The sequence below is a fragment of the Panthera tigris genome, chromosome F3, assembly GCF_018350195.1.
Source record: "Panthera tigris isolate Pti1 chromosome F3, P.tigris_Pti1_mat1.1, whole genome shotgun sequence".
In the NCBI taxonomy this organism is placed as follows: Eukaryota; Metazoa; Chordata; class Mammalia; order Carnivora; family Felidae; genus Panthera; species Panthera tigris.
This window is the reverse complement of record NC_056678.1, coordinates 63,887,296-63,905,298: the sequence shown is the minus strand read 5'-3', so window position 1 is coordinate 63,905,298 and position 18,003 is coordinate 63,887,296. Positions and strand designations below refer to the sequence as shown.

The window sequence follows — 18,003 nt, the reverse complement described above, 5'->3', positions numbered from 1 at the left end:
CCATGAGGTGGGGCTCCTGTGTCAGAAAGGACAGTAGCCAGGACCCTGATTGCTGAAATCCTTTCTTGTTTGCTTTCTTCTCCTTCTTTTTTTTTTTTTTTTCTTCTTTTTTCTGCAGATGTGGGACCTCGGGAAAGGTCTGAAGATCCCCCAGCTGTACCAGTCTGGAGTGGCTGTCTTGGTTCTTACTGTGTTGTCCTCTGTAGGGCTGGCAGCCATGTGAAGAGTGAAGTTCCCAGCATTGTCTTCCCATAAATGATTCACTGACCTGTCTTCCTGTTGGTGACTCTCTTCTCCAGCCGAGGCGCAGTTCTTCTGATTTCCTCAGACCCTTTGTGCTCGCACATCCCCTTGGAGCTCAGTAGCAGTAGATACCTTATAGAGCCATGGCAGTGGGAAAGGGCCCAGTTTCCCCTCGTTTCTAAAGATGGAATGACTCAAAAATTCCCTTTTCCTGCCCCCAGCCTACAGCCTACTCCGGGCCTGGGAGCCCTCATTCTCTGTCCATATTGGGCCTTGATTTGTGCTGACGGTCAGCTTTTGGCTCCTTCTTCCTGAGACAGTGGAAACAATGCCAGCTCTGTGGCCTCTGCCACGGGGACCGGGAGTGGGGCTGTGGGCGCCACCGCCTGTGGGTTGCTAGCTTAAAGGACAGTTCTGTTCACTGGTCAGAGCCCAGGGTCTTCAGCGCCCACACAGCATGACCGAAAGCAGAGGGGTGGGGGTGGCGGGGAATTAGCCTGTCCCAGCTACAGGGAGATAAAGAGAGTCAGTTGACTCTTGAAGCAGGTGCTCTGGGGGGGAGATACACAGCTCTTGATGCAAAAGGAAGACCCAGAAAGTTATCGCCGAACCTGTGAAGGGTTATTTTTTCCTCCCTGCATATCTGGAAAAACGAGCCTCTTTGCTAATCCAAGCTCATAGAGCATCTTTTTCTGAAACGGAATTAAAAAAATTGTTTTGTCTTTGACTCTCCTTGAAATCGAGAGAAACCCAGAGAATGGCGGTCGGGGAGGAGCCAGTTTCCTCCCCACTCCCTCTGCTCTCAGGCGTTCACATTCCCCAATCTGACCTTTCACAGGAGGGAAACCGCTCGTCCCTCTGCCACTGACCACTGGAACAGTCTTTAGGGAATCAAATGCAAGTAGCCAGAGATCGAATATCATACAGAAGCCTCAGAGACGGAAGGAGCAAGAGAAAGGAAGCTTAGCATGTGGAAGCTCGGCGTTACCACAGGCTCCAGAATCCCGCTGAGAACTGCTTTTAAACCTCCTGGTGCAGTTCAACACACTGTGAGCCAGGAAGGGAGCCAGAGCCCCAGAGGTGGCAGCTGAGGGATCATGAGCTAGGTACATAGACTGGGAGAGAAAGGGGGGCAGAGACGAGACAGGAGGGATTATTCAAGACCCGGCAAACATTTATAATTTAATCAGAAGACTTGCTGCTTTGAAAATCCATATGAGCCAGGCTCTTGGGTCCCTAACTCCCTTGGTGGGAGTGCTGTTTTGATATTCTTTGGAAACTCAGGGGTAACATCTGTCTTGTCTGTCTGACTTGTTGGCCAACTGGTTAATGCTGTGGGTTGGAGAGGAGGAACGGGGACTGTATAACTGGTGGCCGTTGGGCAGGAAGACCTCACTTAAGCCAAGACTGCGGGGACCTGCTGCCACAAGAGTCTTCCTCCCGGCCCCCAAGGGGTCTTTGGCTTTCCACGCGGATTGCTTCTCCCTTTTTGTGCAACTAGCCCTGAAGAGTCTTTGTAGCCTTCCTCCCGCTTAAACCCTATGTCCTTTGTCCTTGTCCTTGGAGTGAGGGACAAATGTCCATGAGGGAAGGTTTTGGCATCGGAACTGGGAAAGGTTCGGCAAGGGCATTGCATTGAACAGTCAGCACCAGAACGATGCAGAACAGGAGAATGGTAAACAGGTGTTAGAAGGCGGGAAGCGGATCTTAACTTTTTTGGTGGCTTCTTAACCATTTGACTCGTTGGGGTTGGGGTCCGGTGGTCATCAAGTTTGTTATTCTGCCCTCAATTCCTACTTACCATCTCTCTTTGTTTTTTAGGGTTTTTTTTTTCCCCCCTCTGTCTTCTAATCACTTTTGTATCTTCAGTTTTCAAACTATGGATGTACGTTTGCTTGAGTTTCACCTTTATAGCTCTCTCTAGTTTGTCTTCCTGGTGTGTTCACCATCTTCAGGTGTGAAGTCTTACACAAGGGTAGTGTCTTCTGCCCGTGTCTGGCTTTCCTTACCTTTTCTTCCCCATCTTCTCCAGACACACGCATGCAGCCTCTACTCAACGCCTGTACTTCTGACCCAGAAGTTGTAGTAGGAATGCTCGGGGTGAAAAATGAGGAGTGGCAGTGAGGGACTGGTGGTTTGAGATTTTTGCTACGATTCAGGCCAACTTACTCTTGGTCACTTTTGGAGTATAAGTGGCTCAACCTTTGTAAAAACGTATTCCGCCTCAAGCCACTGTCGTGTTCTTATTCCTATTCTGTTTCCTCCAACCCTCCTCCTCCTAACGGGTTACGGGGGCAACCATAACAGGAGGAAAACATCCAAGTCAGTAAAAGATTCAACAAACGATGTTTATTTTCCAAACGTACCTTTATCCCCACCCTGAAATTTCCCCGTTCTATATCCCTCACCAGGGGTCTTGCTTCCTTCACTCAGTCTCCAGACAGGTTTTCTCAGTAGGGTCCCTGGGTGTCTCCGGAGTTCCAGGTTTGTACGTCTGGACCTCAGCTAAATTAGGACCTGCCCAATGCTCCGGCATGCGTGGGCTTCCAGGTGGGCTCTTGGGAGAGCTGGCTGGGCTTTGGGGGCCTGGAGTGTGACCTGCAGAGGGGTGTGAGCTTTGGGGTTGGTCTGGGGAACTGAGGTTTACAGCTGGGGAGTTTGGGATTATGATGGGACTTGGTGCTTGTTGTACGGTCTTTGTGATCCACTTCCCGAGTTTCCTCTGACTGTCTGGGTCGTGAGGCTGTCGGGTAGAATGCAAGAGTTGTTTCTGGTCAGGCCTAGATCGTTCCTGGTCCCTAGAATCCTTAGAATTCTAGCTCCCTTTCTCCCCGTACCATGGACAAAAGGTCAGATCAGGTCATTTTCCCCCGGGGGGGGGGGGGGTTGGGGGGGGGCAGGGCGTAAAATGTCATTAGCTCCTCTCCTTAGGTGTCAGAAGACACTAGACAGGCTAAGACAGAGCTGGTTAGAGGCTCCCTCTGCTGTGATAGTGATGCCATAACAAGAGGCATTTTTGAGGTCGAAAAGAAGCGGGGGATGATAGGATTTGAGGTTGGGTGGGAGGAATAGACACCTTGCCGAAGATTTCAGGACGCAGCCCGTTGGAGGCCTTGAGTAAATCCGGATTCTTCTGTATCCACTCGGTGAGGGAGGCAGCACCAGCCACTGTACGGGAGGTCAGGGTCACCCGGGCGGGGGGCACCTTCAGAGGCATTTGCCAGGTGCCCATGAAGGATCCCCAAGGACTTGCCTAAAAGGAAGATGATGCGGTCCTGCGGCAGGGTCCCCACTCCCAGTACCGCACCTGTTGGCAGGTCTGTTGTCTCCCTTCCACCCTGTACCCTCTGGAGGCGTGGCGACGAAATCAGGCCGAGACACAGCCTCCCCACCCTCGCTTTACCCCCTTTCTCATTTAGGTCACTCTTATTTTTTCAGCATATTAACTCTGAGGGCCTAAATTAAGTCCTGTGTCCTTGGGCTAAGGCTGGCAGAGTGCCCACTGCATAAGTGTCATCACGTGAAGGTGCTCATCAGTGTAAGGAATTCTGGGTGCTAACTCTGTCGTGTTGGATAAACTGGCAGTTTGGGGGTGGTCGTGTTGCAGTGGCGAATTAGATGGAATTTTAATTTCCAGATAGTGGCTGTGCTAGATTGCAAACCTCCAGGCTCGGTCACCCCAGTTCTGTGCCTCAGTTCTTTACCTTTCTCAGTAGGAATGGAGATCAGTATCTCACCTTGGAACGGGGCACCGAGGGCAGCAGATGGCCACGATCATTGGCGATAAACTGAGTGTAGCCTTCGTGGGAAGAGATTCTCTAGAGGAGAAGCGAGGAGAGAAGCGTTTGTGAAAATGGAGTGGAAAAGAGAGAAGGTGTCCTAGGGGCTTGAGGTAAGGGCTGAGGGAGAGGAGGGTCTTAGACTTTAGAACAGGCTAAAGGAGTTAGGTGCCAGTCAGTGACAGAGAACATGGGGTAAAGAATCAGAAACCGGCCTTGCAGGAGCCCTGCCCATGAATACCTCTTTTGTTGGCTTGGCGGGAGACCAGTTCTGCAGATACTTGGGTGAGAAGGCTTTTTCATACTGTGGAGAGAAAGACGAGAATCTCTGTGAGGCTCAAAGGCCCCGTGCCCAGGAAATGATAACTAGGCGAGTTCTTGAGAGCAGAGGACCAAAGATCTGAAGGCTTTAACTCACTGTAGAAGGGATGTACTCTTGGTCTACATGTGTGCTGTTCAACATGGGCCACTAGCCACATGTGGCTAGTGGACACTTGAAACGTGACTAGTCTGAATGGAGGTGCTTTGGAAATAGAAAATACAATGAAGACAGTACAAAAAAGAGAATGCAGACATTTAAAGTATTGATTAAACATTAAAATAATATTTTGGACTTACTAAGTGTATCATTAAAATTAATTTTATTTTGGGGGCACCTGGGTGGCTCAGGCAGTTGAGAATCCTACTCTTGATTTCAGCTCAGGTGATGATCTCCTGGTTCGTGGGATTGAGCCCTACATTGGTCTCTGTGCTGAGAGTGCGGAGCCTGCTCGGGATCCTCTCTCTGCCCCTCCCCTGGTCACGTGCGTGCGCGCACACGCGCGCACACACACACACACACACTCTCTCTCTCTCTCTCTCTCTCTCTCTCTCAAAATAAACTTAATTTGATTTCTTTTTAATTTTTTTCATGTAGCTACTAGAAAATTTTCAATTACATTGCGACTCGCATTATCTTTTTACTGGGGACCCCTGGTCTAGAACAGGGGTCAGCAAACTGGCCCATGGGCCAAATCCATCCTCCAGTCTGTCTTGGGATGACCTGAGAAAGCTAAGGATGGTTTTTATAGATGAATATTTGCGATTGATATGATAAAAGGTGACGCTAGCTTTGTATCCCAATTAACTAAAATGTTTTCTCATCCCATGAGAATTCCATTTTTTTCGGGGCTCCTGGATGGCTCCGTCAGTTAAGCACCCGACTCTTGGTTTCGGCTCAGATCATGATCTTGCAAGTTCATGAGTTCCAGCCCCATATTGGGCTCTGTGCTGACAGTGCGGAGCCTGCTTGGGATTTTCTCTCTCTCCCTCTCTCTCCCTCCCTTCCTCCTTCCCTCCCTCTCTCCCTCTCTCCCTCTCTCCCTCTCCCCCTCCCCCACCCCGCTGGTGCTGCCTCAGTCTCTCTCGAACTTAAATAAACACGATCTATTAAAAAAAATCGTTTTTTTCATTAGTATTACCAAAAAAATGCAGTTACTGTATTTTCAATCTTGTCAAAATTTTATGGAAAAATATTTTGCTGATGTAAGTACCCACATAATATCTCTGATTGTGTCTCTTGGCCCTAAAAATAAAATATTTATCCCTTTGCCCTTTACAGAAAAAAAGACTTGCTGACCTCTTGTTTAGATCCTACAAACTTAACCCTGAAATACCTTTTGCTCGTCATTGGGCCCTCTACCGTGAGGAGCTAAGGAGGTGAAAAATAGTCTCACCCCACTTTCAGCTGTCCATTCAATAATCAGAATCCCATGGGAGGGTCAGTCCAAACTTGGAGTCTGGAAGGCAAGAGGAAATGTTAGAGATGGGAAAAGAGCTTACCTGGTTTGCACTGTAGTTGGTGGCCATGATCCTGCCACTTTTCGCTGTTTACCTTTGTTGCCTGGCAACTGCAGAAGGCGGACCTTCCGGGACTGCCGGTCCCTTCTACTTGTTCTTCGTTTTCTCGGATGACACTGCGCCAACCTTTCCCGTGACACTTTGGTTCATTTTCGTTTTAGGGATGTGAGAGACAGAGTAATTAAACATGAAAAAGTTAGCTAAATAGCAGCCCTCTCTCTTCTTTAAAAAAACTTTTTTTTGAAGTTTGTTTTGAGAGAGAGTGAGCAGGGGAGCGGCAGAGAGGGGGAGAGAGGGAATCCCAATTAGGCTTTGCACTATCAGCACGGAGCCCGACATGGGGCTCGAACCCCTTGAACCATGAGATCGTGACCTGAGCCGAAACTAAGAGCTGGGTATTTAATCGACCGAGCAACCCAGGCACCACCCTCCCTTCTAAACTCGTGTAGACTCGTTTGTATTGTGAAGATAATAGGGCCTCCCTTTACAGGGTAAATGAGATAAAGTGCAAAGTGTCTAAACAGTGTCATTGCATAGGAGGTACTCAGTACTAGGGCAACTGTTTATAGGTCCCCTACTTCATTTTCTCGGACAGAGGAATAATGTTTTAAAACGCGACTTAGATTTATCCCCAGAAGGAAAAAGCATCTCTTGTCCTTTGTCCTTAAATGGCTCCTGTCTCCTCCATCACTTCAGAATCTCAGGGCTTAAGAACACAGATACTTGGTGTTGGCAGGGATGGGGTAGGATCAGGAGCCGGTGGGGGGAGATCGGGCAGGGATGGTGAGAAAACCATGGTGTGGAAGGCACCAGATTTGGGGAATTAAGTGGTGGTGCCAGGGCACAAACCTAATGTTTGTGGGACTGGGCAAGCCCTCTGAGACTCCTGTAAAATGGCATCAGCATATCCATTTACTGGGTTGTCAGAATTCATGAGAAAGTGGCACTGCCACATAAGTTGTAAAGTCTGTTCATACATGAGATGTTAAGATGAAAAAAGTCAGTTGTTCAAAGAAGTGATGGAGAACCAAGAGAGCGTCATAAGGGAGTCGTCAGTCCCTTCTCCCTTCCTCTCCCCCCACCCCCACCCAAGTCATCACCCCAACCAGCACACCGGGTATGAGAACACTCCTGCGCTTCTAGAATTGGAGGTACAAAGAGCCGTGGTTCTGTAGGCTCTGGCAGTTAACCCCGGGATAACCTGAAGTCTGGAAAGGACGTGTGTGCTCATTCCCTGCGGTCCTCAACACCCTAGGGTGATACCGTTAAGAACCAAGGACTGTGCTCTAGGGTATCCTTCGTGGTCCTGAAAGCACAGTGACAGTTAAGCAACTGCATTTCTCATGGAACTTCTGCCTTCAGCTGGTTCGCTCTTCTGATAGAGTTGTAATTATCTGATGACCGCATTCTTATTTTTAAGAATTAACTAGTTGTTGTTTAATGGGAGAAGCAATGTGCTGGGGGTGGGGGGAGTTCCAGTTTTACAGAAGGATGTCAAGTCTCTACCTGACTTCAACCCCCAGTCTTGTTCCTCAGAGGCAATTACTGTTACTATTGCTGTCGTAACTACTTGACCATTTAGGTTATTTCCAGCCTTTTGCTGTTATAGACGTGCTTGCAGTGAAAATCTATATATGCATATATATCTTTATGAATACATATAGATAGACCTGTATGTATTCCTACGAACGTACGGGATTGATAGGATACGTTCCTAAACGTGAATTGGAAAGTCAAAAGGCTTGTGCATTTAGAACGTTGAGTAGACAATGTCACGTTGCCAAAGATACTATGCCAGTTTGTACATCTTCTAGAAGTGCATGAGAGGGCTAGTCCTCCACTCTCTTTCTAACACTATTACTAATGTTTTTCCTGTTTTTGTCAATCTGACAATAATGAGCATAGTTACTATATACCAGCCACGGTTTTAATTGCTTTTTATTACATTTTCTTACTTGGCTCTCGTAACCACCCCAGTCAAGGAAACCGGGGCATACCCAGGAAGGAGTAGAGCCAGGATTTCATCCCAGGTATTCTGATTCTAGAGCCATCAGTTTTAACCATTTCCACCATATTATCTCTTAAAGTTGGAGGTAAACCGCGGTAAATCATTGGGGGCGCCTGGGTGGCTCACTCGGTTGAGTGTCCAGCTCTTGGGTTCAGCTCAGATCATGATCTCACAGGTCATGAGTTCAAGCCCTGCATCAGGGTCTGGGCTGAAAGAGTGGAGGCTGCTCAGGATTCTTTCTCTCTACCTCTGTCTCTGTTCCTCCCCTGCTCCTGCTTATTCTCTCTCTAATTAATAAACTCAAAGAACAAACCATGGCTTATCATTGTTTTAAATTTGCATTTTTTCAATTATAATTTTTTTCCCCATATGTTTATTATTTCTCATATCTTTTTCCCCTGAAAATAACCTTCTGTGTCTTTTGCCACTTGCAATTGGGCTGTTGATCATTTTTATTAATCTTGAACTCTTTATATATTAAGGAAATTAGTTCTTTTGTCAAATATGCTGCAAACATTGCAAACATTTCCTGCCAGTGTGCTTGTCATTTAATTTTTTGTTGTGGGCTTTTTTTTTTTTTTTTTTTGGCCATGGATGTGTTTTTAATATTTACATAGTCAAATTGATTACTCTTTCTGTGCTTCTGTATCTTAAGCTTTGAATGGCTTTTTGTAAATTTGAATGTTTAAAAAAATAATTCATAGTTTCATTTTTTATATTTAATTTTTTTTTAATTTATTTTGAGAGAGAGAGAGAGAGAGAGAGAGAGAGAGAGACCAAGTAGGGGAGGGGCTGAGAGAGAGGGAGAGAATCCCAAACAGGCTCCATGCTGTTAGCTCAGAGCCCAAAGTGGGCTCAGTCCCATGAACCATGAGATCGTGACCTGAGCTGATACCAAGAGTCGGACACTTTACCAACTGAGCCACCCGGGTGCCCCTAGCTTGGGTGACTAGACTGAGATCAGGCCCCAGATGCCTAACTAGCTGTCTTGGAATCATTCATTGAATAAACCGTGGTTTCCTTGCTGACTTGAAATGCCACCTTTATTTTATTTCCTAATTTATTTAGGTCTATTTCTGGATCCTCTAACCTATTGTTCTTGGGGGAAGGGTAACCATTTTAGGTTGTCTCTTTAAAATCCAATCCGGGCTTGAACCCGTGTCAACTCTCCAGTTAGAATTTCACAAAGACTAGGAAATTGTAAATAATAACAGGCAATTTTCAAGCTTCTCATAAAATTGTACTGAAATTTTAGTCTTTCTTCAGATTGATCGGTTGACTTCCGGAACAGGAGATGGTCTTTCATTGGACCAGATTTAACTCTTTCAAAGTTGGAAGGCCCCATAAAGGTCCCAGTCACAAAATATGCCTCAAGATATTTTCATTGTTTGCTTCAGTTCTCTGATGCCTGAAATTAGACCTCAGGAAATCTTTCATTTGGATTCAGATCACCTGCTGTGAAGTTACAAGTTTGCTTTGTATCCGTAGGTAATGTGTAAATTGTTTCTAGCTGAGGGTAACCACCAGCCTGGACCCTGGAGTCAAACTGCCTGGTTTTAAATTCTGGTTTTGCCTAAACACATGACCTTGGACAGTGACTCCGTCTTTCTGCGTCTCAGTTCCCTTGTGGTGTGAACTGGGGAGAGTCTTCGTTTTGAGCGGTAGACACATCTGATATGCCCAGATAGCACATGTTTGGGTCTTAAAGGGTTCTAGAATGCAGAAGGTAGAACGTGGTCATGAAGAGAGATTGCTTTTCCTCCATCTGTGTTTTTCCCGGGAGTGCTTTCTTCCTCTCTGAAAGCCAGCGTTCCCTCGTTGGCAGCCATCATCCTGAAATAACATAGGCTTTACCTTTCTTTTTAAAGTTTTATTTATTTAAGTCATCTCTACACCCAATGTGGGGCTCAAACTCATGACCCTGAGATCAAGAGTCACACACTCTTCCGACTCAGCCAGCCAGGCACCCTGGGCTTGTACCTTTCTTGCAACCTAGTAAGTCTTAACTAATGTCATAGAATTTGGGAAGAAGAAAAAGAATGCTGGTCAGTTTAAGTGGAGAGAGATCACAGAAGGTGAAAGTTTCCTGCTTTTTCTTTGAACCAGTAGATCTTAAAAAAAAAAAAAAAAAAAGTACCTGGAATTTAAATTTAAAAAAATAGTGATAAAAAATTTTAATTAAAAAAATAAATAATAAAAACAAATAAATGAAAATTAATTAATTAATTAATTAATTTAAAAATAAGGAATAGCTTTCCCAAAACCAATGATCAGTTCTTGTATAGTTTTACAAACTACACGTTGTAGTTTGTGCCTACACAAAAACTAGAAATAATAAATACAAACATGTATTTTATTCATCACTGTTATCTTTTACAATAATTATAGCATGCTATACTACTTACTTTTAAGATTAAGAAATATATTTAGGAGGCACCTGGGTGGCTCAGTTGGTTGAGCATCTGTCTCTTGATTTAGGCTCAAATCATGATCCCAGAGTTGTGGGAATGAGCCCTGAGTCAGGCCCCATGCTTGAGCACGGAGCCTGCTTAAGATCTCTCCCTCTCTCTCTCTCTCTCTCTCTTTCTCTCTTTCTCTCTTTCTCTCTCTTTTTCTCTTTCTCTCTCTCTCTCTCCTTCTCTCTCTCTCTCCTTCTCTCTCTCTCTCTCCTTCTCTCTCTCTCTCCTCTCCCTCTCTCTCTTTCTCTCTCTCTTTTTCTCTTTCTCTCTCTCTTTTCTCTCTCTTTCTCTCTCTCTTTCTCTCTCCTTTTCTCTTTCTCTCTCTCCCTCCCCTGCTTGCACTTTCAAGAAGAAAGGAAAAGAAAGAAGGAAGAAAAGAAAGAGGAAAGAAAGAAAAAATGGAAGGGAGGAAGAAAGGAAGAAAGAAATACATTTTTGGGGTGCCAGGCAGGCTCAGTTGATGGAGCGTGCGACTCTTGGTCTCAGGGTTGTAAGTCTGAGCCCCACGTTGTGTGTGAAGATTACTTAAAAATAATTTTTTTTTAAGAAACATTTTGAAAAGAAATGTAAAGTTTATTTTTGAGAGGGAGAGAAAGACACAGCATGCGAGTTGGGGGGGGGCGGGGTGGCGCAGAGAGAGGGAGACAGAGAATCCGAAGCAGGCTCCAGGCTCTGAGCTGTCAGCACAGAACCCAACGTGGGGCTCAAACCCACAAACCATGAGATCATGACCTGAGCCGAAGTCGGAAGCTTAACCAACTGAGTCACTGAGGTGCCCCTAAAAGAAATGTATTTTGAATATCATTACATATTAGTGTATCAAGAGCCTCCTTGCTTTTTTTATAACTGCATAGTATTACATGGATGATATATTACACTTTAATCAGTGTCCTATTATTGAACATTTAGTTTGTTTCTTGCTATTACAACAATGCAGAGATGAATAACTTTGTACTTGTGTTGTTTTGCATCTCTGAGTATATTTGTGGGATATGTTTATAGAAATGAAATTATAAAGTCAGAGGGTATTGCATTTTTTTTAAAGATTTTATTTTGAGGTACTCTCCCCATCAGCGTGGGGCTTGAACCCACAATCCCGAGGTCCAGAGCTGGATGCTCCACTGACTGAGCCAGCCGGGTGCCCAAAGGGTGTTGCATTTTGACAGACATTGCCAAATCGTTTTCCAAAGAGGTTACCCTCCCTCCAGCAATGTGTCAGAGTTCTCAGGCAAATTTTGGAATCTTGATAGATTGATCAGATCTCCCAAGTTGTTTCCTTTCATCCCATACTCCTTCCCAGAAATTAAAGGGATCTAGAGCAACTTCTCCCTCAAAAATTTGCATTGTTAGACAAACTCCCTTATTTGGTGCTTTCTAATTTATAACAGCCAAAAGTCAGCAACTTATACTTTTCATGTGTCCCCCCCCCCCCCCCGGTAATTTTTTAAATCAGAAAAATCATGAGTAACCCCTTATGAGTAAAACTCTGGGCATCTTATCTATTACGATTTGACCTCCTGAATCACTGTCTGTGGTCCTACCATCAGCTCTCGAAGGTTTCTTCCAGATAGTTCCAAGGGTACCTTCATGCTACTTTACTGGGGCAGATGGCGGTGAGTCTTAGGTGAGAAACCTGGCTTGTGGCTATTTTCCTGGGCTAAAAGGATCTTATCCCACCGAGTACTGGCCCAACCTTGAACTATCTATCTCCCCTGGCTTCTGTATATTCCCTCAGAGTTCCAGACATAGGACAGTTCTAGACACAGCACAGAAGAAATGGAGGGCCCAAATACAGAAGCTATTTCAAAGTTTCTCTATAGATTACAAATCGCCTATTCTGTTTTCTTCCTGCGAGGAATCTAAGGCTCCCTCTATTGGAAACTATTACATCTCCCCGCACCCCGCACACACCGGAAAAGAATATTCTTGATCAGAACCCTTCGTGAGGAATCTAGAGGACAAACTGTACGCAACCAACACGAGCAGACACCAATATGTGTCACTAGTGGTGAGAGTTAAACTTACGTGTCCTTGCACAACTAAGCATAGCGACGGCTGTGATGGACACAGTGTGGCATGTGCTAAGCCATATGCTGGGACAGCACGCGGGGCGGCCCTCCCTTTGAGAACAGATACGATTATTCTCCAGCGTATTGAAATGTAATCTCCACAGACCATTAATATGTATTCTCTTATGTCAGGTTTCGTAACCCTGTGAATGTAGTACAGCCATCAGCGAGGGGAGTTCGGGGAGAATATGTAAGAAGTAGACTACGTCCTGATTGTCAGGCACAGACGTCAGCTAGGACTAGCAGGTATAAAAGTACTCAGCAAGAGATTTTTAATCTTGTTTATTTTTTTATGATGTTTTAAACGTTTCCTTATTTTTGAAAGAGAGATTGGGAGCATGAGCCGGGAGGGGCAGAGGATCCAAAGCAGGCTCTGTGCTGACAGCCCCAACGCAGGGCTTGAACTCAGGAACCTCGAGATCAAGACCTAAGCCGAAGTCGGACGCCTAACCGACAGCCACCCAGGCAGCCCCTCAGCAAGACTTCTTTTTTTTTTTTTTTTTAAAGGAGAGACTCCTAGATGGGTTTGCTGTTTCTCCATATTAGGAGTTTTTCAAACACACTGCTACCACGTTCACAGCACTGCCGGCACCAGATGTGTGTGTGGGTTCCACACCAAGCAAATCTGTGGCTCCTCCAGCTGGGTGCCCTACGATTGAGCTCAGTTCTGACACTGTCCACCTAGAGATCGTATCAGGTGCCTGAGGCGAAGGGCTCAGCCCCACAAGACCGCGCCTCTCCAGCCACCCCCAGTTCGGGTGCCGGTTGCAAGGTCCAGATTGTCACCTGATAGCTATAAGTGAGAAGTCCTCATGACGCCTTCCTCGAGTTTAATTTGGTAGAGCGGCTCACAGCACTCAGGAAAGCTGTTTACTTACTGTTTACCAGCCTCCCGTAAGAGGATATGATTAAGGACACAGAGGAACACCCAGATGAAGAGATGCTTAGGGCAAGGGATGTGGGAAGCGGTGTGGAGCTTCCCGCCCTCTCCAGGCAGGCCCCTCACCGGCACCTCCCCGTGTTCGCCAACCTGGAGAGCCCTCCAAACCCTGTACTGTTGGGATCTTGATGGAAGCTTCATGGCGTCAACATGATCAATCATTATCTCCACTTCCAGCCCTTCCTCCCTCTCTGGGAAATGGGGGTGGGCCTGAAAATTCCAGGCTTCTAATCTTGGCTCTGTCTTTCTGCTGACCAGCCCCTCACCCAGGAGCCCACCCAGAGTCGCCTCATCAGAACAAAAGACACTCCTATTCCCCAGGAAATTCCAAGGGATTTAGGAGCCCTGTGTCGGGAACTAAGGTCAGAGACCACCTATTAGCACAAAAGATGTTCTTAGTGCCCTTACCACTTAAGAAATTACAAGTGTTTTAGGAGCCCTGTGCTGGGAACAGGGATGGGAGGGGCCGAGACCAATAGATCCATTTCTTCTCACACAGACAATAGCCAAAAAGAGAGAGAACTTACGTATGATATAAAAGTTTTAGGATCAAGGTGACCATTAGAACAAAAATATAAACTCTTCCTAAATGCCAGAAAGTATGTTAAAAAAAAAAAAAGGTGGGTGGGGGGAGGAGGGAGAGGAGGAAACAAGTGAAAGAGATCGCATGGCATAAGACTAAAATATATAACGAATATAACATAGTAAGGCAGATCTGAAGTCAGACATATTGATCACGTTAATAAATATATTAACAAGTCCACCATGCCCATCAAAGGAAAATGATTTTCACGTTGAGTAACGAAACAAAATCCAAGAGTATGCCGTGTAAACGAAACACATCTGAGATGAGGAAAATCAGGAAGGCTACAAATAAATGACAAAAACAAAAACAGGCCAGAATTTTTTTTTTTTAAACGTAAGCAGGGATTACAGTTGTAATTATCCAGGAAAAGAGAGTTCTGACTAAAATGTTTTAAGAGAGAAAGTTCTACCACAATTTTAAAAAAGGAGAAAGAATTAGATGTAACACAGGGAGAAATATAGGCATACCAATAATTGGAGATTTTAACAAATCTTCTCAGATGCAGCGAGCACGAAATTAGTAAGGGTGTAGAAAACCTAAATAACATAATAAGTAAGATTTAATGTACACGAAACTCTGAACCTTGGTAATACAGGACACACTTTTTCCCCAAATGCATTCTCAGGCATTCACAAAATCCACAAGAATGTAGCACATTCACATCAAGAAAATCTCAGTGAATTTCAAAGGGGAAAAAAAAAAAAATCGTAGTCTCTGGCGCAGTGTAATGTAACAAGGTATCAACAACAAAAAACCCAAAGGCTCTTCTAACAGGAAATGTAAAAACATGCTGTGAAACCACTCCTGGGTCAAAGGGGAAATGCAACACAAATTGTAGAGTTGTTTTGAAAATAGTAATAATGAGAACCAGAATCTCTGGGAAATAGTTAAAACAGCTATCAGAGAAATATTTATGACATTAAATACCTATATGGATTAAAGTAAAAAGGAATGAATAAACATTACAACTCAAGAAACTAGAGAAAAAAGTAAACCAATGACAGCAGAAGGAAGAAATAAGTAAAAAGAAAGGCAGAGATTAATGGGCTCGAAAGCAACAGCAACAGAAAGTAACACTAATAAACGCAGTTTCTTGGGAACAAGAAAATTAACTTCTGAGCTAAACTACTCAAGAAAAAGGTGAGAACACATATACATGAAATTAGAAATGATGAGACATAGAAGAGGAAATTTTAAAAATATTCTCTGTAAATATATTTGAAAATAGTTTTTAATATTTCAAAATTTAATTTCAATATTTTAATAATTTATAAAAATTTTAAAATAAAAATTTTATTTAAAATTTAAAAATAATTTTTTTATTCATTTTTGAGAGACAGACAGAGCATGAGCGGGGGAGGGGCAGAGAGAGGGAGACACAGAATCCGAAGCAGGCCCCAGGCTCTGAGCTGTCAGCACAGAGCCCGATGCAGGGCTCGAACCCACAGACTCCCACAGACCATGAGATCATGACCTGAGCCAAAGTCAGATGCTTTACCAACTGAGCCACCCAGGCGCCCCAAGGTTTTATTTTTAAAAGTAATCTCTACACTCAACGTGGGGCTTGAACTCATGACCCTGAGATCAAGAGTCACACGCTCCACTGACAGAGCCAGCCAGGCACCCCTGAAAATCTACATTAAGTGAACAATTTTGTAGGAAAATCCAATTTAAGAAAATTGACCCCTGTGGGGACAGAAAGTCTAAACAGACTATTTAACATTAAAAAAAAAAAAAAAATTGGGGCGCCTGGGTGGCGCAGTCGGTTAAGCGTCCGACTTCAGCCAGGTCACGATCTCGCGGTCCGTGAGTTCGAGCCCCGCGTCGGGCTCTGGGCTGATGGCTCAGAGCCTGGAGCCTGTTTCCGATTCTGTGTCTCCCTCTCTCTCTGCCCCTCCCCCGTTCATGCTCTGTCTCTCTCTGTCCCAAAAAAAAAAAAAAAAAAAAAATTACTAGCTAGAGTTCCTACAAAACAAAACAAAACAGGTTCAGACAGTTTCACTAGGGGATTCTATCAAACTATAAAAAAATAAAACCTTCTTAAACTATTCTAGAGAATGATAAAAGAAGGAAAACTCCCAAATTGATGTTATGAAATGAGTTATGAATTCCCAAACCTGAATTTTGGAACCATGACAAAGACTATAACAAAAAAGAACAGTATAGGTCATTTCACTTATTAATAATGATGCAAAAATCTTTTTTTAAAGTTTTGTTTAATCTCTACACCCAACATGGGGCTTTAACTCACGACCCCAAGATCAAGAGTCTCACGCTCTTCTGACTGAGCCAGCAGGCGCCCAGATGCAAAAATCGTATATAGGGGCGCCTGGGTGTCTCAGTGGGTTGATCTTCTAACTCTTGGTTTCCACTCAGGTCATGATCTCAGGGTCGTGGGATCGAGCCCCATGCCGCATCCGGTTCTGTGTTTATGCAGAGTCTGCTTAAGATTCTCTCACCCTCTGTCCCTCTCCCCCGCCTGCACTCTCTCTCTCTAAAATAAGAATAAAAACAACAACAAAACCCCCAAAATCTTATATAAAATGTTGCAAACAGAATCCAACAGCACATTAAAAAAAAAAAAAAAAAAAAATATATATATATATATATATATATATATATATACACACATATATTTATCATGACCAAATGGATAACTCCATGAATGCAAGAATGGACAATCAGGGGCACCTGAGTGGCTCGGTCGGTTAAGCGGCCGACTTCGGCTCAGGTCATGATCTCGAGGTTTGTGAGTTCGAGCCCCACGTCGGGCTCTGTGCTGACAGCTCAGAGCCTGGAGCCTGCTTCCGATTCTGTGTCTCCCTCTGTCTGCCCCTCGGCCGCTTGCACTCTGTCTCTTGCATTGTCTCAAAAATAAACATTAAAAAAATTTTTTTCTTAAATGGACAATCAAATTAGGAAATCTAATATCTATCCTATTAATCGATCCAAAGTGAACCAAAACATATGATTATCTCCACAGATGCAGAATGACAGATTTTAATACATAATAGCAACAAAAAGCAAAGTGAAAAGTCAACTGAGAAAAATAGTATAAATTACAGACAAAGAGTTAACATCTCTGGTAAAAAGAGAAGAAAACCAGAAGAGAAAGACCCTGATAACCTCAGAGAAAACCGAGCTAGAGATACACTCAGACATCTCACAGAGAAAGAAAGAAATTGCTGTGAACCATATGAAAACGTTCGACATTGTTTACAACTGTAAAAAACGCACATTAAAACTACATGGAGATATCATATCTCACCCGTGGGATTGGCATAAATCCAAAATCCAAAATGTAAGCACGCTCTGCCGGCCAGGCTGTGAGGAAAACAGGCTCTCTGATACGGTTAGTGTGGAAATGCAGACCGGTACAACCTCCATCACAGGGAGTTGGGCCATGTCTGGCCGGCTGACCACAGACAGCAATACCTTTTTATGAAGCAATGCCACTTCGAGAAATCTGTCCCAATGATACTCCAGCAAAAAAATATGAAAAGAAGTGTGCACCATTAAACACAGCGTTATTTGTAACAGCTGGAAACAACCTAAACTACTGTACTATGCAACTGTAAAAAAGCAAAGAGGGGGCTGGCTCCGTTGGTAGACCATGTAACTCTTGATCTTGGGGTCTTGAGTTCAAGCCCCACCTTGAGTGTAGAGCTTACTTAAGAAAAAAAAAAAAAAAAAGAAAAGCAATGAGGTGCGCCTCATTGGCTCACTCAGTTGAGCGTCCAACTTTGGCTCAGGTCATGATCTGGCAGTTTGGGCCTGTGTGGGGTCTCTGCACTGACGGCTCAGAGCCTGGAGCCTGCTTTGGATTCTGTGTCTCCCTCCCTCTCTTCCCCTCCCCCACTCGCGCTGTCTCTCCCTCTCTCTCTCTCTCTCTCTCTCTCTCTCTGTCACCCTCTCTCAAAAATAAACATTAAATTTTTTTTAAAAAAGTAGGGAGGCAGAGGCTACTATGGAATGATCAAGAAATACTTCTAAGTGAATAAAGCAAGGTGTTGGACATGTGAATAGTATTTCTAACATAAAAATTATGGAAAATAAACGATGTAATTAAAGAGTGATGAC

At 44.4% G+C, this 18,003-nt stretch overlaps 2 protein-coding genes across 4 annotated transcripts in view; one reads left to right on the top strand and one right to left on the bottom strand.

Moving 5' to 3' along the window:
* SDHC (succinate dehydrogenase complex subunit C) overlaps positions 1-970 on the top strand; it is a 35,698-nt gene extending 34,728 nt beyond the window's left edge. For 2 of the 3 annotated variants that reach the window (XM_042975355.1, XM_042975353.1), the window contains exon 6: positions 119-970. In XM_042975355.1, the coding sequence (XP_042831289.1) occupies positions 119-223 (105 nt within the window). In that variant the 3' untranslated portion in view covers positions 224-970. The remainder of the gene's footprint in view (positions 1-118) is intronic. The other variant, NM_001290590.1, reaches the window with a different exon arrangement.
* Positions 971-2,572: 1,602 nt separating this feature from the next.
* CFAP126 (cilia and flagella associated protein 126) lies at positions 2,573-6,946 on the bottom strand. Its single transcript, XM_042975381.1, has 6 exons — positions 6,839-6,946; positions 5,844-6,000; positions 4,264-4,326; positions 3,981-4,061; positions 3,320-3,496; positions 2,573-2,986 (listed from the first exon to the last, which is right to left on the bottom strand). The coding sequence occupies exons 2-6, from the start codon at positions 5,868-5,870 to the stop codon at positions 2,669-2,671; spliced, it is 666 nt and encodes a 221-aa protein (XP_042831315.1). The 5' UTR covers positions 5,871-6,000; positions 6,839-6,946; the 3' UTR covers positions 2,573-2,668.
* Between the last annotated feature and the right edge of the window lie 11,057 nt (positions 6,947-18,003).